The 24,262-nt window shown below is 48.3% G+C and overlaps 1 protein-coding gene and 1 long non-coding RNA gene across 2 annotated transcripts in view; one reads left to right on the plus strand and one right to left on the minus strand.

Moving 5' to 3' along the window:
- Positions 1-4,818: 4,818 nt before the first annotated feature.
- Positions 4,819-8,245, minus strand: LOC132656658 (uncharacterized). The gene is made up of 2 exons (XR_009594377.1): positions 7,841-8,245; positions 4,819-5,116 (listed from the first exon to the last, which is right to left on the minus strand). It is a non-coding gene; the product is annotated as an uncharacterized LOC132656658 (long non-coding RNA).
- Positions 8,246-8,331: 86 nt separating this feature from the next.
- Cldn10 (claudin 10) overlaps positions 8,332-24,262 on the plus strand; it is a 74,559-nt gene continuing 58,628 nt past the window's right edge. Inside the window, exon 1 of the mRNA XM_021637091.1 lies at positions 8,332-8,821. Coding sequence (XP_021492766.1) covers positions 8,608-8,821 — 214 coding nt within the window. The 5' untranslated portion in view covers positions 8,332-8,607. The remainder of the gene's footprint in view (positions 8,822-24,262) is intronic.

A 24,262-nucleotide genomic window follows, 5' to 3' on the forward strand; every position in this document is an offset into this window, starting at 1 on the left:
GACCCTCCCCCTAGGGAGGGACACCAGGTCATTAATAATTTGGGAACCTTCCTATAGCCAATCGATTCAAAATGTAGCACCTTGACCAATAGATGCTTGCCAGGCAGGAATTGCCCCTGCCTTGGGCATGTTGGGATGGACCAGAATCTTTAAATGACCCCACTAACCTGGGCGTGGCACGCTCAGCTCCCACCGCTTCGGCGGTGGGGCTGTGAAGGCCCAAACTGCAGCTTGTAATTTACAATAAAAAGACCCTCACGTGTTTTGCAATGGAGTCGATTCCTGAAGATCTTTTGGGGGCTCGCGAACTGGGTATAACACAACTTCCCATGGCAAGGCCGCTGCCCTTGAAGGACGGCTGGAAGAGAGAGAGCATGGCTCCCGGCAGCCCTCTTCCCACCACCTCCTCCCTCTGTGGATGAAGAGATCTTGAAGGCAGCTTTTCTTTTCCTTTTCCCCATTTCCTCTTGTGAGGGCTCATATACCAACGGTCCTAAGCTGAGCGTAATCCTGCAACATCTGGAGACACCGACAGCCGGCATGGCTGAGAGAGCAGAAGCCTGCTACTGACGTGGAGTGGAGATGCTCAAACACTCTACAACACCTGAGGGAATGGCTTGACCTCAAATGCCAGGAGTGCCAACGCTGGGAGGCCTGCCCTGCTGTTGGGAGGGAGGGAAGGAGGAAAGGGAGGGAGGGAGGAGGGAGCTACTCCCTCCTTCAATCAATAGCTACTCTCATTGCCCTGGTGCAGAAAGCCACCCGATCCCAGCCGACCAACACAGTACCAGCGTTAGTAAACATTACCTTAGTGGAGCTCAGAGATGTGAATGACGGTCTGTGGACTGTGAAGGAAAACACAGGAGGACCTGGTCTGTGGTATTAGAAAAGAGTTGCTAACCAGAATTTGAGAAGTACAGAACACTCGGGAATTTGCCTCCATCGGAAGAGACCCCCCGAGCCAGCTGCCAGTTTGGAGGTGGACATTCTGAAACACTCCAAGCTGCCAAGGCTAGTTACAGTCCAGATACTGCGAAAGCATACAATTCTATCCGGAGCTGAGAATCCAGCTGAAGAAATGCGCAATCTAGAGGATTAAAGTGGGATCAGATGCTCAGGTCCAGCCTCCGGAGGACTGCGGGGTGAAGCAACCAGATCATGTTCCACCGATTAGAGTGATAAAAATGGAAAGTTGGCTTAATTTTAGTGCTAGCAGGGATCTGTGGCTGTTCAGAAATGCCCATGCTCTGTGGCTAGGGGTGGGGGAAAGCTGGCTCTGGAGAGGGATACTCTGAGTGCAGGCAAATCTGGCTCCTGCCCTCTGCTGCTCAGTCCAGGGCATCGCTGACAGTGTGAGCCTTCCCTGGCTCTGGCCTGCCCTCTCCCTAACACACCGACTTGGCTTCCAGGACAAGATGTGGCTTTTGTGCAAGGCAGGTGGCAGTGTGCGCCCGCTACAGGACAGAAGCATTGAGGCTCGCAGAGTGTGTGACCTGGCGGTGTTTGGTTGTAAGTCAGCATACGAGCCGTTTCCTTCCCCCTCTGCCACCCCAGAACTGAGAAGGTGAGGGCGGCCTGCCTGCCTGCCTGCCTGCCTGCCAATAGGAGGGATCCCGCTCTGCGGAAACCCAGACTGAACTGTCGGCGTCCTAATAACAATGCGTGGTACTGACTCAGCTTCCTGAACGCCGCAGCTTCCTGTGTGATTTTAATCCAAAACACGCAAGGGATATTTGTGGCACAGTAAGATGGCTTGGTTTATTTTGAGGGACTGGAGAGAGGGCTCAGTATACAGCTAAGAGAGCCTACAGCTCTTGCAGAGAAGTTTGGTTCCCAGCGCCCACACATCAGGCAGCTCACAACCACCTGGGACCCCAGGTTCGAGAGAGCCTTCTGGCCTCCATACGCACCTGGGTTCACACACATCCACGCTCTCCACCACACCCACACACGCCCACACCTAATTACAAAACAAAAGAGCTTTGTGGAGACGGCATTGCTTGAAGCCCAAAGGGGCTTGAACTTATAACATCCAAGCATGACTTCAACTCCTTATCCTCCACTCTCTGAGTCCAGGGCCTTTGCACAGGGAAGGCAGGCAGAGCTGGGGGCGCAGGGGACCAGGCCCACAGAGGGCCCACCGGGGAAATGACCACGCTCTGTCCACGTGCTGCCCACGCAGGGGGTGGCTGCAGCCCGTCCCGCCTCGACCAGCTCTGTTAGTTATTGACCCTGGCTGTCTGCTGGCTGTTGGTGACTCCTGGCCTCTGACCCCGCCGGCGTCTTGGGTACTATTAATTAACCAAGCTCTGTGTGTCTCCACGGTTGCCAAGAGGTAGCTTTAGTTTCGTTAGTGAACTCCGTGTCGGGGGTCTGTGTCCTGAAGCAGGCAGAGGCTTTCTTGGATGCGTCCTGGCTTGTTCGGGACAACTAGCTGCACCGGAATGCAGCCAGGAGGGCAGAGCCAGGCTTTCCCACCAGCTTTCCCACGTGTTTTTGGGCATCAAAAACACGTTTAAAATTTGATCTCTTAGTAATTTTCACACCGAAATGGTGAACAAAGTCTAGTTCAATACTATTGGAGAAGTGATTCTATACACACGCACACACACACACACACACACACACACACACACACACACACGCCAGCAAAAGGTGAACAAACAAAGCACCTTGGGCACCAGTATTTGGAGTCTTCTCATCCACCCGGCGTTTTTGGCTTTCTCCCTCAGGTTCTAATGCCTGGATCTTTCCGTGCTGGGGTAAATCGCCCGCCATATGGGCAGAAGGCCCTGAGCTTGGGTCCTGGGTACCAAGTGAAAGCTGAACGTGGCAGCGCATGCGCGACCCCAGCACAGGTGGGGTGGAGCAGGATGACGGGCGGGTCCTAGCGGAGTGCTGGCCAGCCGGCCTAACCGAACTGCAAGCCAGTAGCCAGTGCAGCCTAAGGGATTCTTGCCCACCTAGACGCACCGGGAGCTGCTAAGATAGGCCCAGCGGCAAGACAGGGCTGCACAAGGCTGGCGCCTGCAGCAACACTCCACAAAGCCGAGAGTAAAGATCGCAGCAGGGAACACTCGGAACCATGCTTCCCCGTCTCCATCACTGTTGCCACCACCGTTCTGAGTAGGAAAATTCCTGTCTCAGTCTTGGATCTGAGAAGGGTAAAAGGACATCTGAGAATTCCCACCAGGAAGCAGGCTGACCCCAGCATCACCTCAGTTATAAAAGCAGAGAAAATTGAGTTTTACAGTCTTGGCTCAAAATGTCCCCAAGGTATAAGGTATGTGGGCAAATGCCTGTAACTCCAGCAGCAGGAGGCTCAGATTCTTGAGTTCAAGGCCAGCCTGGGCTACATAGAAAGACCATTTCTCGGAACAAAACCCTATAACTTCAATTGCCAGAAGGCAATAGAGCTACAGACTATTAAACGATCCAGCCACCCCACTTCCGGAACCTGATTTTTAAAGTTTATTCTAGAGTTACTTGATTTTAGAGTTTCCATTACAACAGTTGGCCATTTCCAGTTCTGGCACAGAATGTATTGGAAGCTTCACCTACTTCAGAGTCACCAAGATCATAGGAAATGAAATCAGTACCTCAGGATCGCAGCATTCTGGGAATCTCAAGGGCTTCCAGCTGTTGGAAGTGCCCGGGCACGGTGCTTTCTCTCGTAGACGGCATCCAGATGTGCCGCAGTTCTCCATCCCACTTGTTGGTTGGCCTTGGCTGCTGAAGGGAAGGTGTTTCATGGTTGTTTGTGTCTTGCACTAAGCCATTACTCAGGCCCCCATCCACATGAGGAACCTTGGATTTCTGCACTCTTCTACCAAAGATCAGGCCTGGGGAGCACCTCTCACCCACTCTGACATGCTCTCCTCTCCACTGTCCTAGTCTCCGAGCTTAGGAAGGGCTCTTGTGTCTTACCAGCAGTAAGAAACAGGAAGTCAACACTTCCACCTCCTTTAAACATCTAGACAAGCTAGACAAGTACGTGCATTTCATCCACAGCTCCCAGATTCTAAATGGCAAGAAAAACCTCTAATTGTGGAAATTTCCAGCACTAGAGGGGGCAGGGCAAGGAATTAAAAGTATTCTAGATAATAAGAATTTTAAAAGGGGAGGGGAAGAAAAGTAAGACCACCAAGACCAAAGGCTGAAAGAGTCCCTTCCTCCCTCTCTTCTTTTTTCCTTCCCTCCCTCTCTACCTCCTTCTCTCTCATATCTATTTATATTTATTTTTATTTGATTTGTATTGGTATCTTGCCTTCATGTATTATCTATCCAAAACATGCATGCACTATTCATGGAGGCCAGAAGAGGGCATCAGATTCCCTGGAGCTGGAGTTAGGGGTTGCCAGCCACTGTGTGGGTGCTAGGAATGGAACCTAGGCCTGGAAACAGCCAGAGCTCTTCACCACTGAGCTGTTTCTCCAGCCCTGATAAAAGATTCTTATAATCAAACAAAAAACCAAACAGATGAACAAAGAAATGACAAATCTGATGCTGATTTCTCAAAGGCAGGGATGGAGACAGAAGAAAGGGTTAAATTGCTAAGGTAATCAGAATACTTGTCTAGTCATAACTGCACACCACTAAAGAAAAACACTGTTCCATGGCACTTGCCAAATTAATAAAGCGCTTTGTTCAAGGGCAGGGACATGGGTACCCGCACAGTAAGGTTTTGGGGCAGGGGAGAGAGATCAGGGTCACAGATGAACATAGCATTGACATGTGGGAATGGATAGACAGAGAGCAAGGTTGGTGAATGAAAGATTACAAGGAGAAAAAAAGTGAGGAAATGCACGACAGAGCGTCTTAAAAGATCAAAAGGAGAACTTTATTTTGGTGAAAGTTTGAGGGTTACAGCTCGCATGGTGATGGAGAGGGCGGCTGGTACTCAGCTCCTATGCCAGCACTCTTCAGGCTTTCTCCCTTTATTCCCTGAGGGTTGCTCTTACTTCTCAGCTAATCCTTCCTGGAAATGTCCTCCTGGAAGTGTGTCTCCCAGTGTCCTGAATCCAGTCAGGCTGACAGTGAAGGCTCATCATCTGAAGAGATTTCAGTCAGGCCAGCAATGAGGGCTCTCCATCTGAGGAGATTGCAGTTGGACCACCTGAAAGCATTTTTGTTAAATACAGTCCAGGGTGAGACACAGGGTGGGACAGTCAGGATAAAAAAAAAAAAATCACACAGATGATATGAGTGGTTAGATGTGAAGGATGGGGGATTCTGGGTAACCTGACTTAAAAGATACATGTTAAAATTGGACAAGTAGAGGTAAATATGAGAATCCAAAGATGAAGTGAACAAGAGCTCAGAGGAGCTGAAGTAGAACTTGGGTAGAAAGAGAATTTTTGTTTGTACTCAGAAAAGTTATCTACAAAATAAACAAATAATAAACATATTATAAGACAGAAACTAAGAACCATTAACACCAATGGATCCTTACCAAAAAATAAGGGGGGGGCAGCTTTAGGAAGAAGAAAAATAAACCCACAATGTATGTGGGGGGCGAGGGAGATGAAGAAAGAAAAGAGTAAACAATAATAGCAGGAAATATTGTGGGTTGACATTTGTAAGGTTAAAACTCCAATTCCTGGGGCTAAAAGTCAAATAAGACATAAATCAAGAAGAAATGCCTGTTAAAGGCATTATTAATGTTTAAGCCTTTCAAGATCCTTTTAACTTTCAAAAGGATATTGATGGCACAAATTAATTATATATATTAAGCTAAACACATGTCTCACTATTACACCTTTCAAGTAATATTTAACTTGTGGTCACTTCAACTGGAAATGTGGGGAAAACAATTTTCAATTAAAAAGAACATAAGAAATAGCCAGGTCTCTTTAATCACCTCCCCCTGAAGGAGGAGCAGCCTTTCCAGGCCACAGAGGAAGACAAGCAGCCAGTCCTGATGAGACCTGATAGGCTAGGGTCAGAGGGAAGGGAGTAGGACCTCCCCAATCAGTGGACTGGGGGAGGGGCATAGGGGAGAGAAGAGGGAGGGAGGGTAGAATTGGGAGGGGATGAGGGAGGGAGCTACAGCTGGCATACAAAGTAAATAAATTGTACTAAGGAAGGAAGGAAGGAAGGAAGGAAGGAAATAGCCAGGCAGTGGTGGCACATGCCTTTAATCCCAGCATTTGGGAGGCAGAGGTGAGTTCGAGACCAGACTGGTCTATGCAAAGTGAGTTCCAAGACAGCCAGGGCTACACAGAGAAACCCCTGTCTTTAAAAACCCAAAACCAAACAAACCAACAAGCAAACAACAACAAGAAACCCAACAACAACAAAACAAACAAACAAAAACATAAGAAATTAGGGCTGGCAAAACAACTGAGTCAGAAGCCCACTATCCAGACCTCAAGATCTAGCTGGGTCCCTAGATCCCAAAGAGAGCCAAGGGAGTACCAACTCCTAAGGATTGTCCTCTGACCTCTACATGCATGGGGTGGTAGGTACCTGTGAGCACACACTAACAAGCAAGCATGTACACACACACACACACAGGCACACACACATATACACACACACACACACAGGCACATACATACACATAGACAGGCACACACACATATACGTACAAACACACACAGGCACACACATATACGTACAAACACACACAGGCACACACACATATACACATGAATAAAATAATAAGGAAAATGAGCATCTGTCAACAAAGCAATAGAAATAGCAAGAGGGACTCCACCCCAAAACAAGGTAGAGGAAGAGAACTGATGACTTTCAGAAAGTTATCCTCCGTCCTCAGAAAGTAGCATGAACACACAAACACTAATAGACATACACACACACACACACACACACACACACACACGAATAAATGAATAAGAACACACCTTTAAAGAAAAAGATAGATTAAGTATATGAGCATATATTATTTATAGTTTATGAAAAAGAGACCCAATCTATAGGATTTTCTTCAAGTTGATGAGTAGATGCAGAAAAGAAAATCAAGTATCAACAACATTCCGGTACATGTGTGTAACGGCAGACTCGATACATCCATTTTAAATAAATAAGGACAGCAAAGAACTCTTGAGAAAAGAAAGCAAGGTAAGACGTTCACCAAAGACCTCTTAAATCTATTTGTAAAATTTGAGTACTTAAGGAGGTGTATGGAATGGCACGGACTGACCGGGGGAGAGCGAAGAGAAGATTGCACACAAAAACAGGCCGTACAAGCACTGGAACCAGATAGACAGAGGCAACGTTGCAAATCCACAGTGAGGCAGGGGACTACTTGATAAAAACCTTTCGAATTCTCTCTTCATCATCAAGAAGTAAATACATCACAATCACCAGACAGAGACTCCCATGGGTTCGCAGGCAAGCTAATCTGGGGGTTCTGTGGCAAAGCAGCAGCAGACCACAGGGTGGGAAATAAAGACCAGCACTGGAGCAGCTCTCTGACCTCCACGTGTGGCACACGTGTGCCCTCGCTCTCACACAGACACACGCACACACACTTGTACAGACTTTCTCAAATCACCACCTAACAATAACTCACAAACCAGGAAGACATTTACAGCATAACATTAAAAACATTATCCCAAATCTGTAGAATTAAGAATCAATTGAACAACTCAACCAACCCAACAGATTACGAAGCAAAAATGGCACATTTCATGACAGACAAAAACCACACTTAGTGGTTTTTGCCAAGCAGACACCCCAGCCTCATTCATTATGACAAACATCATGACAAAAGATCATCGTAATATGATCCTCAAATCTTCATCAGGTTGACCACAATTTCAAAACTCTATGAGCTTCACAATGCCAAACGTGGGAATCGACCCTAAGGACTTACCTGCTGAGATGAGCGGGGGTGTGCTGGATTTATTCAGGAAGGTCACTCAGAACCATCTGTGCATGTGTGTTTCCGGCACACCGGCAAGCCATCTCCTAAGCTACAGCCGGGGGAGCCTCACTCGCATGCACCAGGAAAGATGCACAGGAGTGGTTGAGTGTGGCCAGCTGTTCCTGAGGAGAGACACGGGGGTGGAATCATCTCAAAGAAAGTGGATGAATGTGGGTTAGGTTTACGAGATAACACAGGCAGCTGTTAAACGGGTGACAGCGACACTCATGGACACAGACACCCCTCATGCAGGTTCCAGGAGAATCTGCACAGATGACTCCATTCACGTGTAGCCTCAGCATCATGCAGAATTAAAGAAACCAGTCAAATAAGGAGCCTTTCAACGTTACTGTATAATCTGTACTTTGTGATTTCTGATCGCTGCACGGTTCGCTAGCTGTCAAGCTAACAGAAAATTAAGCATTAACTATGGTGCTAACAAAAAAATATCTGCAGTACCAAAACCTTCAAAATCCATCCACAAAATTTCGGTACCTCAGGAGGGAGTTAGAAAGCTTGTTCTAGGCTATCTCCAAGATGCCGTTGGTGTGTTTCGCTTTATCCTAGATCCCCGAGCTTCCGGCTGTCGGGAGTATGAAGTATGAACCTGCCGTCATGGGCCCGGCTGTACCACTTGTGAGTTCTGGCCAGCAGCTGCATGCCTAGGCCCCCAGAGCATTCTGTCTGGACTGTGACACCAGGTGAGGCTGAGCGACATGTCCTGGGCGCAGATCTCAGCCCTGGTGTGCGGCGTCGGTGGTTTCGGTGCTCTGGTCGCCGCCACCACGTCCAATGAATGGAAGGTGACCACCAGGGCGTCCTCGGTGATAACAGCCACCTGGGTCTACCAGGGCTTGTGGATGAACTGCGCAGGCAACGCCTTGGGCTCCTTCCAGTGCCGGCCGCATTTTACCATCTTCAAAGTCGAAGGTAAGTGTTTTAAGCTGTGCTTAAGGCCGGGGCAAACACTGCCTCCCCCCTCCTGAGCTGTGTGAGCCGGCTGTTGACAGCTGGCTGCTGGCTCAGTGCCGCCTTCCCCTCTGGTGGACGGGCAGGGGTGGGGGTCTCTATTGATTGGCTGAAAGAATTAAATTGTTGATCTAAACAAAGGGAAATTAGGAACAACTTTGGGGGTCTTGTAGACCTGGCTAATGCCAGGAACAGACTGCAGTGCAAAGGGTGGGGACAGCCATGCTGGCGTAAGACCTGCTTTTGATATGAGTCAGAGAGAAATCTTTGTGGGTCTTCTATCCCGTGTTGAAAGAACTTTCACCCATTTAGAATCTCCTCCAGGAGGAAAACACTGAACGAAGGAAAGGATTCGAAGGCCAGAGAAGTTTTCTCTTTCAGACCCACACCTAGTGGGCAAAGATGCCAGTTACCTGGAAGGACATGCCAGGAAAGTCCCTTTTGGCTCTTTCTGTTTGCTCTTCACACGTGTGTAATCTTTCCTCTTCCAAGTCTGGATCTCAAAGAGGACAGTTTTGAGGCTTTAAAGACATTCGCACTGCTCAGAGGCCTCCAGAGAAGCAGCTGTGGTTTGCTTTGTGCCTTCTTGGAACTCTCCGTCTGCCCTGCCCTGCTGCAGCAGACTCTTCTGCAGTCTCACCGCACACATAGGCTCCGAGTGTCAGGAGCTCTGCCCGGGGCTTGTTAAGATACAGACTTTCTACAATCCAGTGGCAAAGCTGTACCTTGATCTCAGTTAAAAAAAAGAAAAAAGAAAAATTTAACTACAACTTACTAAACATAATACTTTATGGGGCTCTGTGTCAGGTGTGCGTCATTAGTCCCCAGTGAGTACCAAGGAGTAAAGACAGACCTCAGGAAAGCCGGAAGATAGAGGGTAGCAGGCCACGGGCGTGCCCAGGTGTGGCTACCCCAGGCAAGCCCTCACGTAGTGTGTTAGCACTAGACTTTCTTACAGGAATCACTGTTGTCCCCCTCACCAGTCCCAGGCTCATTCTGAGATATTCCAGAGTTATTATTTCCTCTATAGAAAATGTCCCTTGAACCGGGCGGGGTGGGACTGTAAGGATAGAAAGAATTGTGTGTAGACACAGTCGCTCCGAATGTCTCTACCCGTCTTTCCCACATCTTTCCTAGCCTGTCGCCACCTTGAGCAGCATGTGGGTAGGGCTGTTTATTCTTAACTGGATATATAATTTGAACAAGCGTTTCACCCTGTTCTTCCTTACTCTGTATCCCTCAATGAAACCTAGTTACTGAGAAAAATACAAGCTCAATCTTGGCTCCAAGTGGCTCAAAGAGCCATGACAGATTTCCATTGACTCCAATGGCTACTTTCCGATGCAGCCTGGAAAACACACAGCTAAGAAATTTATTGCTAAACAGGGTTCTAAATAATAATCTACCTTCAAACCTTAATTTAAAGAAAATTCTGAAGCATCATTATTGTGTGTATACAGTGCGTGTATGTGTGGTGTGTGTGTGTGTGTGTATGTGTGCACACACAGGTATACAAACCAGATGTGTGGAAGTCTCTGAAGTCTTTATGGAGTCATTTCACTCCTTCCTCCTTTACTTTTGGTCTCAGGGACCAACTTAGGTAGTCACATTCTCTAGCAAGCAACTTTATATAAGTGTCAAGACTTCTCACTGGCCCCTAAAACTTTATTAAGTTCTTGATAATGAAAATGATATTCTGAACATTCTGTGTACCCTTTGCATAAGAGGCAGTTTGAACACTCTTCTCCTGCAGTGTTTCTCCAAAACACATAAGGTAGTCATTTGTGGTGGCTTGTGCCTATAATCCCAGCACGAAGGAGGCTGAGGCAGGAAGACTCTCAAGGGTTTGAGGCCTTCTTAAAGTGAGACAATGTTTCAAAACCTCAGTGCTTTACACCCATAGTCTAGTGCACCTCATGGAGAAGGTTCTTTTTATAGGAGATGGTGATTGAGTCACAGACCAACAACAGGTCAGCACAGAGAGAACGAGACTGTTTCATGCTCTACTCTAGGTAGGACCCTCTGTCTCACACATGCTCTGCCTCAAGGCTCAGGGACCATTGCAGAAGAGGGACAGGTTGTAAGGCCTGAAGGGGAGGACGTCTGCATTGAAGCAGTGTTTGCTGGACAGGACAGCTCAGTGGACACATGAGCATACAATGGCTGGGGCAGCATGCACAAGATCAGGCCAGGCAAAATCCCAGCACAGATGGGGAAGGACTCATGGCGTCCCACCATCGTCTGAGGAGGTATTGGTAGTTGATGGCTGCTGGGAAAGGGTCCGTCAATTTTCTTCAGGGATCAGGCCCGAGGGGCTGCGCATGCCCCAGTGGATGGGCTCATACCCATGAACATTCAGGTAGCACTAAATGGACTCAGTGAGCATTAAATTAAAGAGAGAGAGAGAGAGAGAGAGAGAGAGAGAGAGAGAGAGGGAAGGGGAGAAGAGAATGGAGAGAGAGAAAGAGGGAGAGCCGGCACGCAGTTGTGGGAGGGAAGCAGGGATAGGGCAGGAATTGGAGGGGAAGGAAGGAGGGTAAATAGGATCCAAACACATATGCACATATGGACATTAAATAAATAAAAATTCAGTTAGTACATCAGGTGATTTGAAGTTCACAGGAAGATGCCCACGTGCCCTGTGCAAACACTGTGCCCTTTTTGTAAGGGATGTATGTGTGCACTCCCAGATTTCAGGACTGATTCCCATTTCCAAGGAAGCTTTAAGTTTCCTAACGACATTGGGGCCACGGCTGGCAATGCTGGCTGATTTTCCTTTGTTTCTCCACAGCAAACGGTAGAGAAGCAGGAAAAATGACCTTGCCAAAGACACAAGAACAATGAGCTGAGAAAGATGAGAACGAGGAGGGAAAGCATTTATATGATTTTAAATAAAAAGAGTATTTAACCCTGTTTTGACAACTTGAGATGATCTTCCTTGGCTTTAACCTAGTTCATCTGCCTCTGAAGCAAAACACAACATGAAAAATGTTTGAAAAATCATCAGTGTTTTCTGTTCTGATGGCTGCATGTCTTCATCATCCATCATACCTTCTTGCACATGGGGTGCTCCAGGACAGCCATAGCCATTCAAGGGAATGCTTTAGAGTAATAACGATTCTACCCCATAAAGGTCTACTGTAAAGACTCAGCCAGTGTATTCCGGACCCATTGAGGCTGGTAGTGATTCCATGTAGGTTAAATAGAAAAGTCTATGTTTGAGGGAATTGTTTAACTCTGTTATCATTCCATCCTGTGACGATTTGATGCAAAACTCTATAGCTTCAAAGATGTAGCCACTCTTTGGATGTGGAACATACATAGTTATTGTTATAAATGTGGGGCGTTTCCAACAACAGTCCTGAAATGTAATTTTTCTAGAAAGCTTCAGAGACTCCTGCAATTTAATTCTCATGTGGCCTGAAAAAAGTTCTAAAGCTTCTTGTTTCAAATTCACCAGCTAATTAATCCATCGTCAGACCCAAAGTCCACCCTAACCCACATGCTATGTTTCTAGTGATTTTCCTCTCATATCATTGTTCACAGTGATGGATGTTTTAGGCAGGAAAACAAACATCTCTCACAGGGAGTGGCATTCCCACTGTGTGGTGTATTATCAGCTACAGCTTATTGGAAACTGATAGTAAGCTATGTCTCTGTCATATGGAAATACTATGCCTTTTTTTATGTAAGGGACATGTGCATTCCCAGATTTTACTATCACCAGAAAGTCCTGGACCCAGACCCTTCGGGTGCTGAAAAGCAGCTGTATTTCTGAGGGAGGGTTACATGGCCATGAATGGGAAGTTAAGTCAACCCAAGGTCACCTGGGACTTGTGTATATTTGCTCCATACTCCTGGAACACAGCCAACTCAGCTATATTTGCAGAGTGAGGGTGTGGCCACAGCAGTGGATGAGAAAGTTGGGGTTGAGGGTGAGGCTGAAGGCTGCAGAGTGCCGATGGATGAGTGAGTTTCCAAAGTAAGACCTTCAGTCAAGAGGAAACCGCCCTGAATTCGGCCCCTATCACTCAGCAGTAAGATTTAGACTTGAGCCACAACTATTTAACACTCATCTACAAATTTCCTCTTCCATAAACTGAGGGAACTGGACTCTAATAGTCCCTCAAGGCATCTCTTAAGCCAGAGTGCAATTCAAGAGTTTCACAGTGCCTCGTGGGAAGGACTCCAGCTGCCAAGGCTTCTTGGCTGTGATTGATCATGAAATTAGATCTTTTGTGCTCCTTCTCTGTTAATGTGGCTGGTTCTCTGTTACTGTGACTGGCTCTCTGTACATCTGACTGTTTAAAATAGTATTAGCAGCCGGGCTAAGTTTTGTTTTTGTTTTCGGGGGTGGATTGTTTAAGTCCTTTTTTCCCCTTGTTTTTTCCCTTTTATTGGAAATAGATTATTTTCTCATACTATATATCCTTATTACAATTTCACCTCCTTCTACTTCACCCAGCCCTTCGCCACCTCCCTTTCCCTCCAGATCCATTCCCTTTGACCTCTCATTAGAAAAGGACAGGCTTCAAAGAGATAACAAACATACATGACAACAGAAAATATAATATAGATAAAATAAAACCTGTCACATTGAGGTTAGACAAGACAACCCAACAAGGAAAAGAGCCCCAAGAGCAGGCACAAGAATCAGAGAAATACTTATCCTCACACTCAGGAGTCCCATGAAAACACTAAGCTGAAAGCTATGCAGAGGATCAGGTGCAGACTGTGTAGGTCCTGTGCTTGCTACTCCAGTCTCTGTGAGCTCATATGAGTTCTGCTCAGTTGATTTAGAGTTCTCCTGGTGTCCTCCATCCTCGCTGGCTTTTACATTCTTTCTGCCTCCTCTTCCACTGGGGTTCCCTGAGCCCTGAGAGGAGGGATTTAATGAAGAAATCCCATTTAGAGCTGTGTGTTCCAAGGACCCTCTCGCCACAGAATGTCTGGAAATGGGTCTCTGCATCTGTTCCCCCTGCCACAGGAGGAAGCTTCTCTGATGGTAACTGGATAACTGATCTATGAGCAAAGCAGAATATCATTAGGAGTTATTTTATTGATACTTTCTTTTTTAGACAGTAGCGTTTAGTGTTACCCAGGCCTCTGCGCTATCTAGTCTCTGTCTCTTGGTCACCCAAGCAGTGTCAAGTGTCACCAAGGGCTCTATCTCCTGGAGTGGGCCTTATGTCAAGCCGAACGTTGGTTGGCCACTCCCACAAGTTCTGGGCCACCATTGCCCTAGCATAGGTTTCAGGCAGGACAGACTCTAGGTCAAAGGTTTTGTGGCTGGGTTGGCGCTTACATTTCTTTTGGTAGCCTGCAGAGTTCCTTCCTGCACAAAAGACAATAGAAGGTAGAGTGAAGGCGCCATGTAGGCACCAGCTGGACTTCTTTATGTTCAATGAGTTGAGTGGGTGTTGTCCTCCGCAATGAAGCCCCGTTGTCAGTTTGTAGAGAACAAGCATTGTCTTAGCAACAACTGTGGGTGTTTTGGGATTTCTATGAGAGCTCTTTGGCCAACAACTCAACTGAATGCAACCCACTCCTGGTACTGGAAGCAGCATTTGGTGACAAGAGATGGCCATCTGGGACACAGAATCCCCTTTATTAGGATCAACTTCATCTATTTTAGGAAGTTTCCACTGTACTTAGGTTTCCATATCATCCCTCAAAGGCCCCTCATCTAGCTGTCTTTCTCTGAATTCCCCCCCTCAACTCTGTCTTCCCTCCCTCTCCTACCTGATCTTCCCATTCCTACCATCCCCACTTGCCAGCAGTCCACCTGTAAAATTCTATTGTCTCCTCCCAAGGAGATTCATGTATGTCTCCTGCCCCCCTCATCCCTAACCTTTCTGGGTCTACAGATTGTAGGCTGACTTTCAGTTATTTAGTGGCTAAAATGGGTATGAATGGCCATCAGATGGGGGCTGGACGGAAGGCCCAGAAGTTCAGAGCACTTGCTGTCTTGCAGAAGACCCAGTTTTGATTCCTAACACCACACAGTAGCTCACATCTGTCCCTACCTCTACTTTCTGTGAATCCAATGTCTTTTTCTGACCTTCATAGTAACCAGGCATGCATATACAATAAAAGTCATACACACAAAATAAAACAAATATATTTTTAAAGTGATATCAAACATCCAAGCAAAGGTGCTAGGATTGTAGAAGATGAAATAAAAAGTCAGGGGCAAAGAGAATGGGTACCTTGAGAGAGTGGTTCTGCTTTGAGCTTCCTTATCAATGGTACCATAAAGGCATACGGAAGAATCAATCATGACATTTAAAAAAACAAAGAGTAGAATTGGGAATTATTATGTTAAATGAAATGTCCCAGATGCAGAAAGACAAATATTATCTGTTTTTCTTATATAGATTCTAGATTTTAACTTATATATGTGCATATGCCTATGTTGGGGGATAAATCATGGAATCCAAGGTGTGACTATCAGCAGGAAAGAGGAGCCTTAAGTGTGTATTGAGGAGGGGAAAATATAAATAAAATTATGGAGTCAGTGAACAAAAATCTGGGGACTTAAGCATTTAATTTCTTTCTTTTTTATTTTTAAGACTATTTATTTTATGTGTATGAGTACTCTATCCGCATATGCACCTGCATGCCAGAAGAGAACATCAGATCCCAGTATAGATGGTTGTGAGCCATCATGTGGTTGCTGGGAATTGAACTCAGGACTTCTGGAAAAACAGAAAGTGCTCTTAACCACTGAGCCATCTCTGTGGCCCCACTTGAGTCTTTTTGACACACATGTGAGCCTTTAGGGATTCTTTTTAATATGTAGACTATAGCAATAATGGTGGTACCAAAACCAAGCTGGCGTCACATGCCAGAGAAACTACCACCGAGGTTGAAAGCCTAATCAGCATGCTGTAAGGTGTTCATTCATGGAAGCCCAGAGTTCTCAAACTATCTTCCCACCACCAATGTAAATCTCATGTAGAGAGACCCAGGGCTGTATCCAAACGCTCCCTGAAGCTATGACCATGACTTGGTCCTAGAGACATTCAGTAAAGGCACGGAAAGTGTGTGCAAGTACACGGAGTGGAGTTTCTAACGTTTGGTCTGTGTAGTGTGAATCTCTTCACATCACCAACCTTTGGCAAAGAGGCTCACAGGGAAGTGCCTGGAAGCAGAAGAGCATGCTGTTCATGTGCGTTTATGATAAGATTTCCAAGAACAGTGTTTTGTTGCAATGTGGGCCATAGATAAGCCCACCTATGAGCCCTGGGAGCTTTCTAGAAACACGATCTCAGGTCTCCACCTAAAGGCTCTCCAGGGGCCTCTTACACGTGAAAAGTTTTAGAAACCCCCATTAAGAGCTTGGATCTTGAGTTCCAGAAGACTTCAGTTCAGTAAAGGCCTTCCTCTCCCTGAGCACCAGTTGTGTGTGTGTGTGTGTGTGTGTGTGTGTGTGTGCACGCGCGCACGCTCACACTCACACTTGAATCCTTGTGAGTGCAGGTATGCACATGCCCTGGCATGTATGTGGTGATGACAGGCTGGCCTTAGGTGTCAGTCCTCACCTCCTGTCTTGAGAGAAGCTCTCTCGATAGTTTCTGGCTGCACACACCAGGCACGCTGGCTCCTGAGCTTCTGGGGAATCTCCTGCTTCTGTTTCCAATGGCACACACGAGTGCTGGGATTATAGACATGCTCAATGTGTTAGGCTTCTACAGAGCTTCTGGAGATTCAAGCTCAGGTCCTCACACCTGCAGAGCAAGTGCTTTTACTCACGGGGCCATCTTCCCAGCCTAACTCGTGTTAGGTGGCAATTGCTTGGCCTAACACAGGCAGAGTGCACTGTTACCTGCCCGACTGGCAATTACTATGACTATATCTTTAAGTGTTTCCAACCAAGGCTTTAGAAGCTGCTTTTTGGACATCAAAGCCATATGGAAGCACACGCTTTGTTACCACATGGAATCATACCCACATGGCAGCATGACCTATGTTCCCACATGGCAGCATGACCTGTGTTCCCACATGGCAGCATGACCTGTGCTCACACATGGCAGCATGACCTGTGCTCCCACATGGCAGCATGACCTGTGCTCCCACATGGCAGCATGACCTGTGTTCACACATGGCAGCTTTCCTTGTGTTCCTGCAACACATTTTGTAGGGGAAGACTGAAACAAGGCTTTCTATTACATGACGTAGTCGCATGGTGTATTTTTAAATGTACTGGGATTGTTTCAATCAGCCGTGTAAGACACATGACACAGAAAAGTCTGCAAAGTGCAGTGAAAGGCTTTTCATTCTCACAGACCTAAGACAGGAGAAGAGCTGCCTGCTTGCCTGCGTGGCTGTCTGAGCTTGAGGAGCCAGGGAGGGAGCAGAGCACGGAACTGTGTCTTTCAGGAGAGAACTGTGCTGGACAGGGTCATTGCTCGGAAACGTTTTGTATTGATTGGTTTGAGCAACTTCGGCAGGCTCTAGCGGCGTGAGTTGTCCAGTTCCTGCCAGTTAGGAGCTTGGGGTGTAAGCGTGATAAGGAGCAGTTGGGGGAATGGCTTTTGACTGGCAGGTTTAATTCTGAAAGGCGTGTCTGCACAGGTTATGCATTGTGTCTGAGAGTTAGCTCTGGGGAAGGGTGTTCTTCCCTAGTCAGCAGAGGTCTCCGGTAACTACAGTACAGAGAACACAGACAGTGAGAAATAACTGCCAATACCATACAGCGGCAGACCCTGAGACTCTGAGCAGGTGTCAGCCGGGCAGGGCTTTGCTGGCCCATCCCTCCTGAGGCTAACTCCCAGTAGCCTTTTGCTGGTGAGTGTTCTGTGTAAAGAAAGCTCCCATTTGACTTTGCTGGTGTTCCTCACTCTCTGTGCATTTCCCAGTCACCACTACTGAATGTCCCCTGCACAATCCTGTCACCTAACCTGTCACAGACAAAATCTAATCATAAAAGGAAGATACTTAAATGGTAACTCAAAAAAATATTTTGTACGTATGTGCCAGTATGTGTGTGTACATTCAGGCATGTGTATGCAGATGTATGTAAGGGTCAGAGGTCAACAACAAGTCCCCAGGATCCTCCTGCTCCTGCCTCCCAGCACTGGGCTCACAGTGCCTGAAACATGTTCCTTGCTTGGGCCCTGGGAACCAAGCTCCGGCCCTCACACGTGTGCAGCAAGCATTCTACTGGCTGAGCCGTCTCCTCCATCTCCTCAAAGGACTCATTCCAAGAAAACATTGTATTCGTTCATTCTAAAGCTTTCTTGTACCTGTGTATTTTGAGGTAATGTTCATCACAGAAAACCAAATCACTCTTAATTGGGCTTGAGGTAACTAGCCAGGTAGTCTACAATTAAGGCTTTTTTTAGATTTTTGCATTTTGGTGAATTTGGTTACCAAACGTTGACAATAGGCATCAGCTGCATTGTCCTGCTACAGACGCAAAAGGATCTTGTGGGATTTAATTTGCTGATTCACTAACGTGTCCTGTCATCAAAGCAGTCATTAGATGTCTGTCGTAGAATATTTGCTCTGGGTTTCGGTGGGGAACAGGACATGGACCTGTCTGAGGATAATGAAGCACAGAGCGAGGCAGATATTCAGCGAGTAGCAATGGTTGGAGCTACATGGTGATTAAGTACAGGGACACGGGATTCCCAGAGCTGATGCGGAAACTGTCTGGAAAGATGGCAGAAGTCTCAGGCTAGGCTACCTACCCTGCTCCACAACTTATTAACTGAGTGGCTTGGGGCAGAATGCTGAAAACTTGAGCTCTGCAGTCTGTAGACTGGGGGTGTTGTGTGCTTGAGGAGCGGTGATGGGTCACTGTGTGGGGGTGGGGGTGTTGTGTGCTTGAGGGGCGGTGATGGGTCATTGTGTGGGGGTGGCATTCGGAGCAACGCCTGGCGCCTGCAAGCCAAAGCCCAGATGCAGAAAAGCAGCACACGCAGCAGGGCGCAGCCAGAGCAAGGCAGGAGACTGAAGGTGATGGGCTGCAAACATAAGTAACAGGGGCCACCAGGGACCTTTAAACTCCAAGAAGGCTTAGACTTCAGCTTGAAGACTTGGAAGGCTACAAGAGCACAGTGCGCTTTCAGTGTCTGTTGGGATTTGTGCTATGTGAAGACTGTCAGGGTTTCCTGTTAGAACCGGAACAAAAATAGCAGTGGCAACCCAGACAATGACCTTGGAGGTGGAGCTGATGTGGGTTAGTGCCTGTGGGAAAGACAGGGTCTGTAAGGATTCCTATGGGGAGCTTGGTGGCCGGTGAGAGGGAAAGCTGGTCGCACAGCCCATTCCCAGCCCAACCAGCTTCTAGTCCCTTGACCTTGTATGGAACTTCCCAGTGCACCATGATTTCAAGTTCTCTAACTCTCTCTGCTTTGTAAAACACTTCACTTCATTCCTTCACAACCACCTGCATGTACGTAATGCATTTTGACTGTGCTAACTCCGCCCACTAACCTCTTTTCTCCCAGCCCAGTCCTCTTATATTAGTTACTTTTTTGTTGCTGTGATTAAAACACCATGACCAAGGCCACTTGAAGAAGGAAGAGTTTATTTGGGATTAAGGTTCCAGAGAGAAGAGTCTGTGATAGCACAGCAGGTCGCTGAGGGCTTACACGAGAGAGCAAACTAGAGACAGCATGAGTGACATAGCTGGACTCCTGTAGGAGTTAACAGCCTCCTACAGCAAGGCCACGCCTCCTATAGCAAGGAAGAGCCTGCTACTTTCAGTTCTGCTTGGTGTGTATGACTTCCTGAGTTTCATTATGGTTGCTTCTTGCACTGGCTGGTTTGTGTGTAAACTTGACGCAAGCTAGAGTTGGGGAAAGGGGAAATACATAGAAAATGTCCAGGGTGCAAAGAAGAAAGTGTGATTTGGGGGTAGATGCTACAAAGAGGCTGGGATTAGGATCACCAGAGTACCCCACGGTGGACTGGGTGACTGCACAAAAGAAAAAAAAAAAAAGGCTACAGGTCCAGAGGACCACCAGCTAACCATCTATTGTAATATACATGGTGTGTTGGTGTTATTCTGTTTAAATCCAGGTGTTAATAACTGTCAGAATCATGTAAGACATAACAGCTCTCCAGGTATAATTTGGCATTTTGAGGTTCCCGAGAAACCCACAGCACGCGCCCCACAGCCTCTAATGGGGAGTGGAATGGCTGTTTCAAAATCCAGGCACAGGGCATGGGTTAGAGGGTACAAACAGCTGACTCCTGCTTTTTGATGAGCTGCTGGTTGACATTTTTTTATTTATAAGTACCAAATATAAACCAGGAATAGAAGCAGCCCGGCTAGCCTATGAGGAGAGCGATTTTCTCCAGACCGTGGACTGTGGAGTTTGGGTTTTCTGACCTCACTCCAGCCAGCTCTTCTCACTCTGTGGGCCCAGCAGGCCCAGAGTCCTGGGTTGAGGTTTCTGTCTCTCTGTGAGACTCCGCGGGTGTCCCACAGACTGACCCGCGGGGTCAGACTGCTCAATGCCCGGGAGGTCAGCTGGTGCCCTCCCGCCTGGCCTGGCCTGGGGCCTCAGTCCTGCTTGTCTGGGTTGCACGTGACCGTCAGATTCCTTGCTCGCCCAGCGGCCGCCTCCTGACCCGCTGCCCGCCCTGCACTCCACGGCCACCAAAGCTGCGTGGGGGCCACGCTTCTTCGGCCCGATTCGTTCTCTCTCACCCACTTCCTCCCACTGGTGCTCCGGGAAGAGCTCTCGGAGGGTGCTGAGGAGGTGGTGGGGGGAACCCGGGCAGAGTGGGGGCCACGGTGGTGAGGACACCCTAAGCGTGTGTGTGTGTGTGTGTGTGTGTGTGTGTCTGTGTCTGTGTGTGTCTGTGTGTGTCTGTGTGTGTGTGCGCGCGCGCGCGGTGGCCTGCCCAGCTCTCCCTCCGTGAGCAAAGCCCACTGCTGCAGACTTTGCGCGCCTCCTGCGCGGTCAGCCCACGCGCCCACGCGCTGCCGTGGAATTAACCCACACCGGTCATAGGGCGAAGCTCACGCTGGAGCTTGCTCCTGTCCCTGTTCAGCGACTCCCACGGAGCGGGATGGGGACGGAAGCGGGTCTGCGATCGCCAGCTCTGACCCCGTTAGTGCTCCTCCGCCGCAGCTCACCACTCCAGCCTTTCCACCTGCTTCCACGCGCGGCCCATCCGTCTTCAAATCTGCAAAGTTTTCCGCTGAGGGCTGTGTAAGCCCGTGTGCGTTATGTGATCTCTGTGGGATTTTTCCCGCACCTACCTCCCCGCCCCGTGCCCCGATTTCCCTGCCCAGAACCAGTGTGCCCCTGTCTCTGCTTGCTGGCTTGCCCACGCTCTCCTATCCCGGTCTCTTTGCTGTGTATCTTCCCTATAGCAGTCTCTGGCTGCCCTGCTCCTCAGCCCCGGCCCCCTGCCTATCCAGACCCGATTCCCACCATGCCTCCCTCCTTTTCAGGCTGCTGTCTGGCTATGCCACAGCACAGTATTTGCTGGTAGTCCGGCACGCCCCAGAAGGAGATCCACCGTGTCTCAGGCGTAGGTGACTTCCCACCTAGGCTAAGCCGCTGGGCTCTCTCTGGGGACAGAGATTTGGATGAAAGGTTAAGGAAAAAAAAAATCCCTAGTTTTCTACTCATGCTGAGCAAGGCTACATGGCACAGCCAGGAATAACCCCCAAAGGCTGAGCTTTCTGTTCAGGCCCAAGCTTCATTCAGCTGCTGTGGAGAGCAGCTCCACGCACCGGGGACCCCTGGCCGGGGCATCTCCCTGGACCCCACACTGGCTTTTTATGTCGGGTGCTATGATCACGCTCTTCCACAGGCACAGTAGCCTGAGTTCAGTGAAGAGACCTAACATCGTGACGAAGGTGTGGTGGGATTGCATTCGTGCTGAGCTCAGGGTCCCGTGGTCCAGCCATCAAGGACTCCCCATCAGTGGCTAATTCCCAGCAAGCATGATCAGGCCATCCTGCTCAGCCTGCTTCTTCATCACCCGCCTCAGACCTGCTTTATCAACCGCCTCTCTCTTGCCCCGGTTTCCATCCCCAATGCCACCTCTCAAGCACAGCCTTTTAAAATCTCTCTCCTTGACCCCCCCCCCCCCCCCATCGCTTGGCACTTGCTTTATGATTTTACCAATCCTAGCTCCTACCATGACTACTTGCACACTTCCTGTCTCTTGGCACTGGCTTGTAGCCCTGTGAGAACCAGCGTTTATCACTTGCTGCCTGGCCCTTGCCTAAACCATTCTGCACAAATCAATGTTCTTTGGTTTTGAGACAGACTAAGTCTATAGACCAGTCTTAACAGGAATGGAACCTCCAATGACCTAATGACCTTTCACAAGACACCCCCCCATGTCAGCACCACCCCACAGGAACCAAAACATCCCTGGGGACACACTGAGCTCATCCAAACCACAGCTCCTTCAGCGGCTCAAATGCCACCTTCAATCATCTATTCTAGAAGCCTCTGGGATCTACTTCTGACAGCAACCCCTGAAATGTATGGTAAACATCGTGGCGCCCTCGATCCCTGGCTTCTGCTCGGGTCTTCATTTTCTGAGGCTGTTCATCCAGATGGTAGCGTAAAGATCTCAGACACCTCGTGCACTGCTCCTTCTGTCAGAAAACAACTCACTGGAAAATCTCAATGTGATCCTAAAGGTGAAGAAGGTAGCTAGCTGGCTGGACTCACTCTGGTTGCCCGGGCAGAATGATTCTGAGGGCTGCCTATCTTCCAAGTGACTTCGTGCTGAGTCCCTCTCATGGTAATTAATGACTCTCAAGTACGGATGTGGTGGTCAGTCTTGTCCGTCAATCATCCAGCGTGCGTGGCCACCATCAGCAGAAAATGGGCTGCCTGGCTCCTCACCTGTGGGCTCTCAGAGTGGCAGAGCACGTGGGCTTTGCTATGAGGGCTCCAGTTTCTGATTGCTAAGAGCACATCAGCAAAACGCAAGGTAAACATGGCGCCCTTCACCTCCCGAATTACTAGCTTCCCGAGATAGCTGGCGCGTCTGAGGTATCTGCCACAGCACGAGGCTGAGCCTGATGGGCTTGGGAAGAGTGTTCTTTCATGTCCTGCTTCCCAGCTCCAGTGGTTGAGATGGGAAGGGGAAATAATTTTCCAGCAATAAGCTATTTCCTCTCTGGAGTTGCTTCCCATCAGGATTTCCTTGGTTATTCTCTTCCTTCCTTAATTACACAGACTCACCAACCCCCTCTCATCCACCTTTGTGGAAGACCTGGAAACAGCTTTCATCATTAACTTAAGTTCCTCGGCTTCTCTGCCTGCTCACAAACACTGATTCTTCCTCTGCAGGAAATGCTGTTTTGACCTTTTAACCTCTCTTCCATCTCACTTGCCTTTTTTTCCTTTCTGTGAAAGTGTGCGGTCAACTGAACTAGTCTCTGGGGAGCAGTGTTGTCGTTTTACACTTATGTCCCAGGTCTGATGGGGTCTAGGATGAAGCCGTAGGCTTTCCCGGGGAGGCTCCATCTCTGAGCTTTCCTGGTAACCTCCTCCTCAACTGTCTTCTCCTCCCTGTCACACAGAGGAAGCCACACTCTTCCTAGCTGGGCTACGGCTTGGTTCCTGTCCTAACAATGGCACCCCCAGCCCCCAAACCCTTCGGGCTTTCCTCAGTTAACCTCATGAGAGGGAGCAGCTTCTTTACACAGGCGCCCTGGCTGAGCCGTCAGTGGTAGACCTCTCCCAGCTGCGTTGCTGCACGCACTCTGCCCGTCGGGGATTTGCACGACACTTTGTCCTCCACGAGTCCCCTTCTGCGCTGCTGGCCTCTGGTCACCTACCACCCCTCGCCTCGCCCGCTCTGCCACCACCGTCTTCTCTCTCTCGTTGCTCCTCTGTTGTCAGGTGTCCTAAGAGTGGTGACAGGCTTGATTCATCTGCGAGTAGGTGTTTCCCGTGTGATGTTAGGCACGGCTGTGACGGCCAGGTCAGGGCAGGCTGGCATGTGCACGCCCACCCGTCGTGTGTGTGGAGGTCTGGACGATATGGGGGATCGGCACTCTCCTTCCACAGTGACGGTTCCTGGCATCAAACTTGGGTCACCAGGCTTGCTGCAAACATGCCTACCCACTGACCCAGCACCCCAGCCCTGTTCAGCGTCCCTTCAAAGTGCAAAGGAATCATTCTTGGCTTATTGCTTTTAGAAGTTTTGATGATATAAATTGAATTTAAACTGTTTAATTGGTATTTTATATAAAAATAAATTAAATTCAAAACTCCCCCAAAACAGAAACATTGACTTATGTTTCCCTCTATATTGCATAATAAGCTACTGACTAGGAAAAATAAGGCTCCGTGAGTTCATTTGTTGCATGGATGAATTTATTTATTCATGAATAAATTTTTTATTCATGAATGAACATATTTATTCACTCATTACACTTTTTCCTCTTCTTGCATTTTATCT

The sequence above is a fragment of the Meriones unguiculatus genome, chromosome 9 (assembly GCF_030254825.1).
Source record: "Meriones unguiculatus strain TT.TT164.6M chromosome 9, Bangor_MerUng_6.1, whole genome shotgun sequence".
Classification (NCBI taxonomy): Eukaryota; Metazoa; Chordata; class Mammalia; order Rodentia; family Muridae; genus Meriones; species Meriones unguiculatus.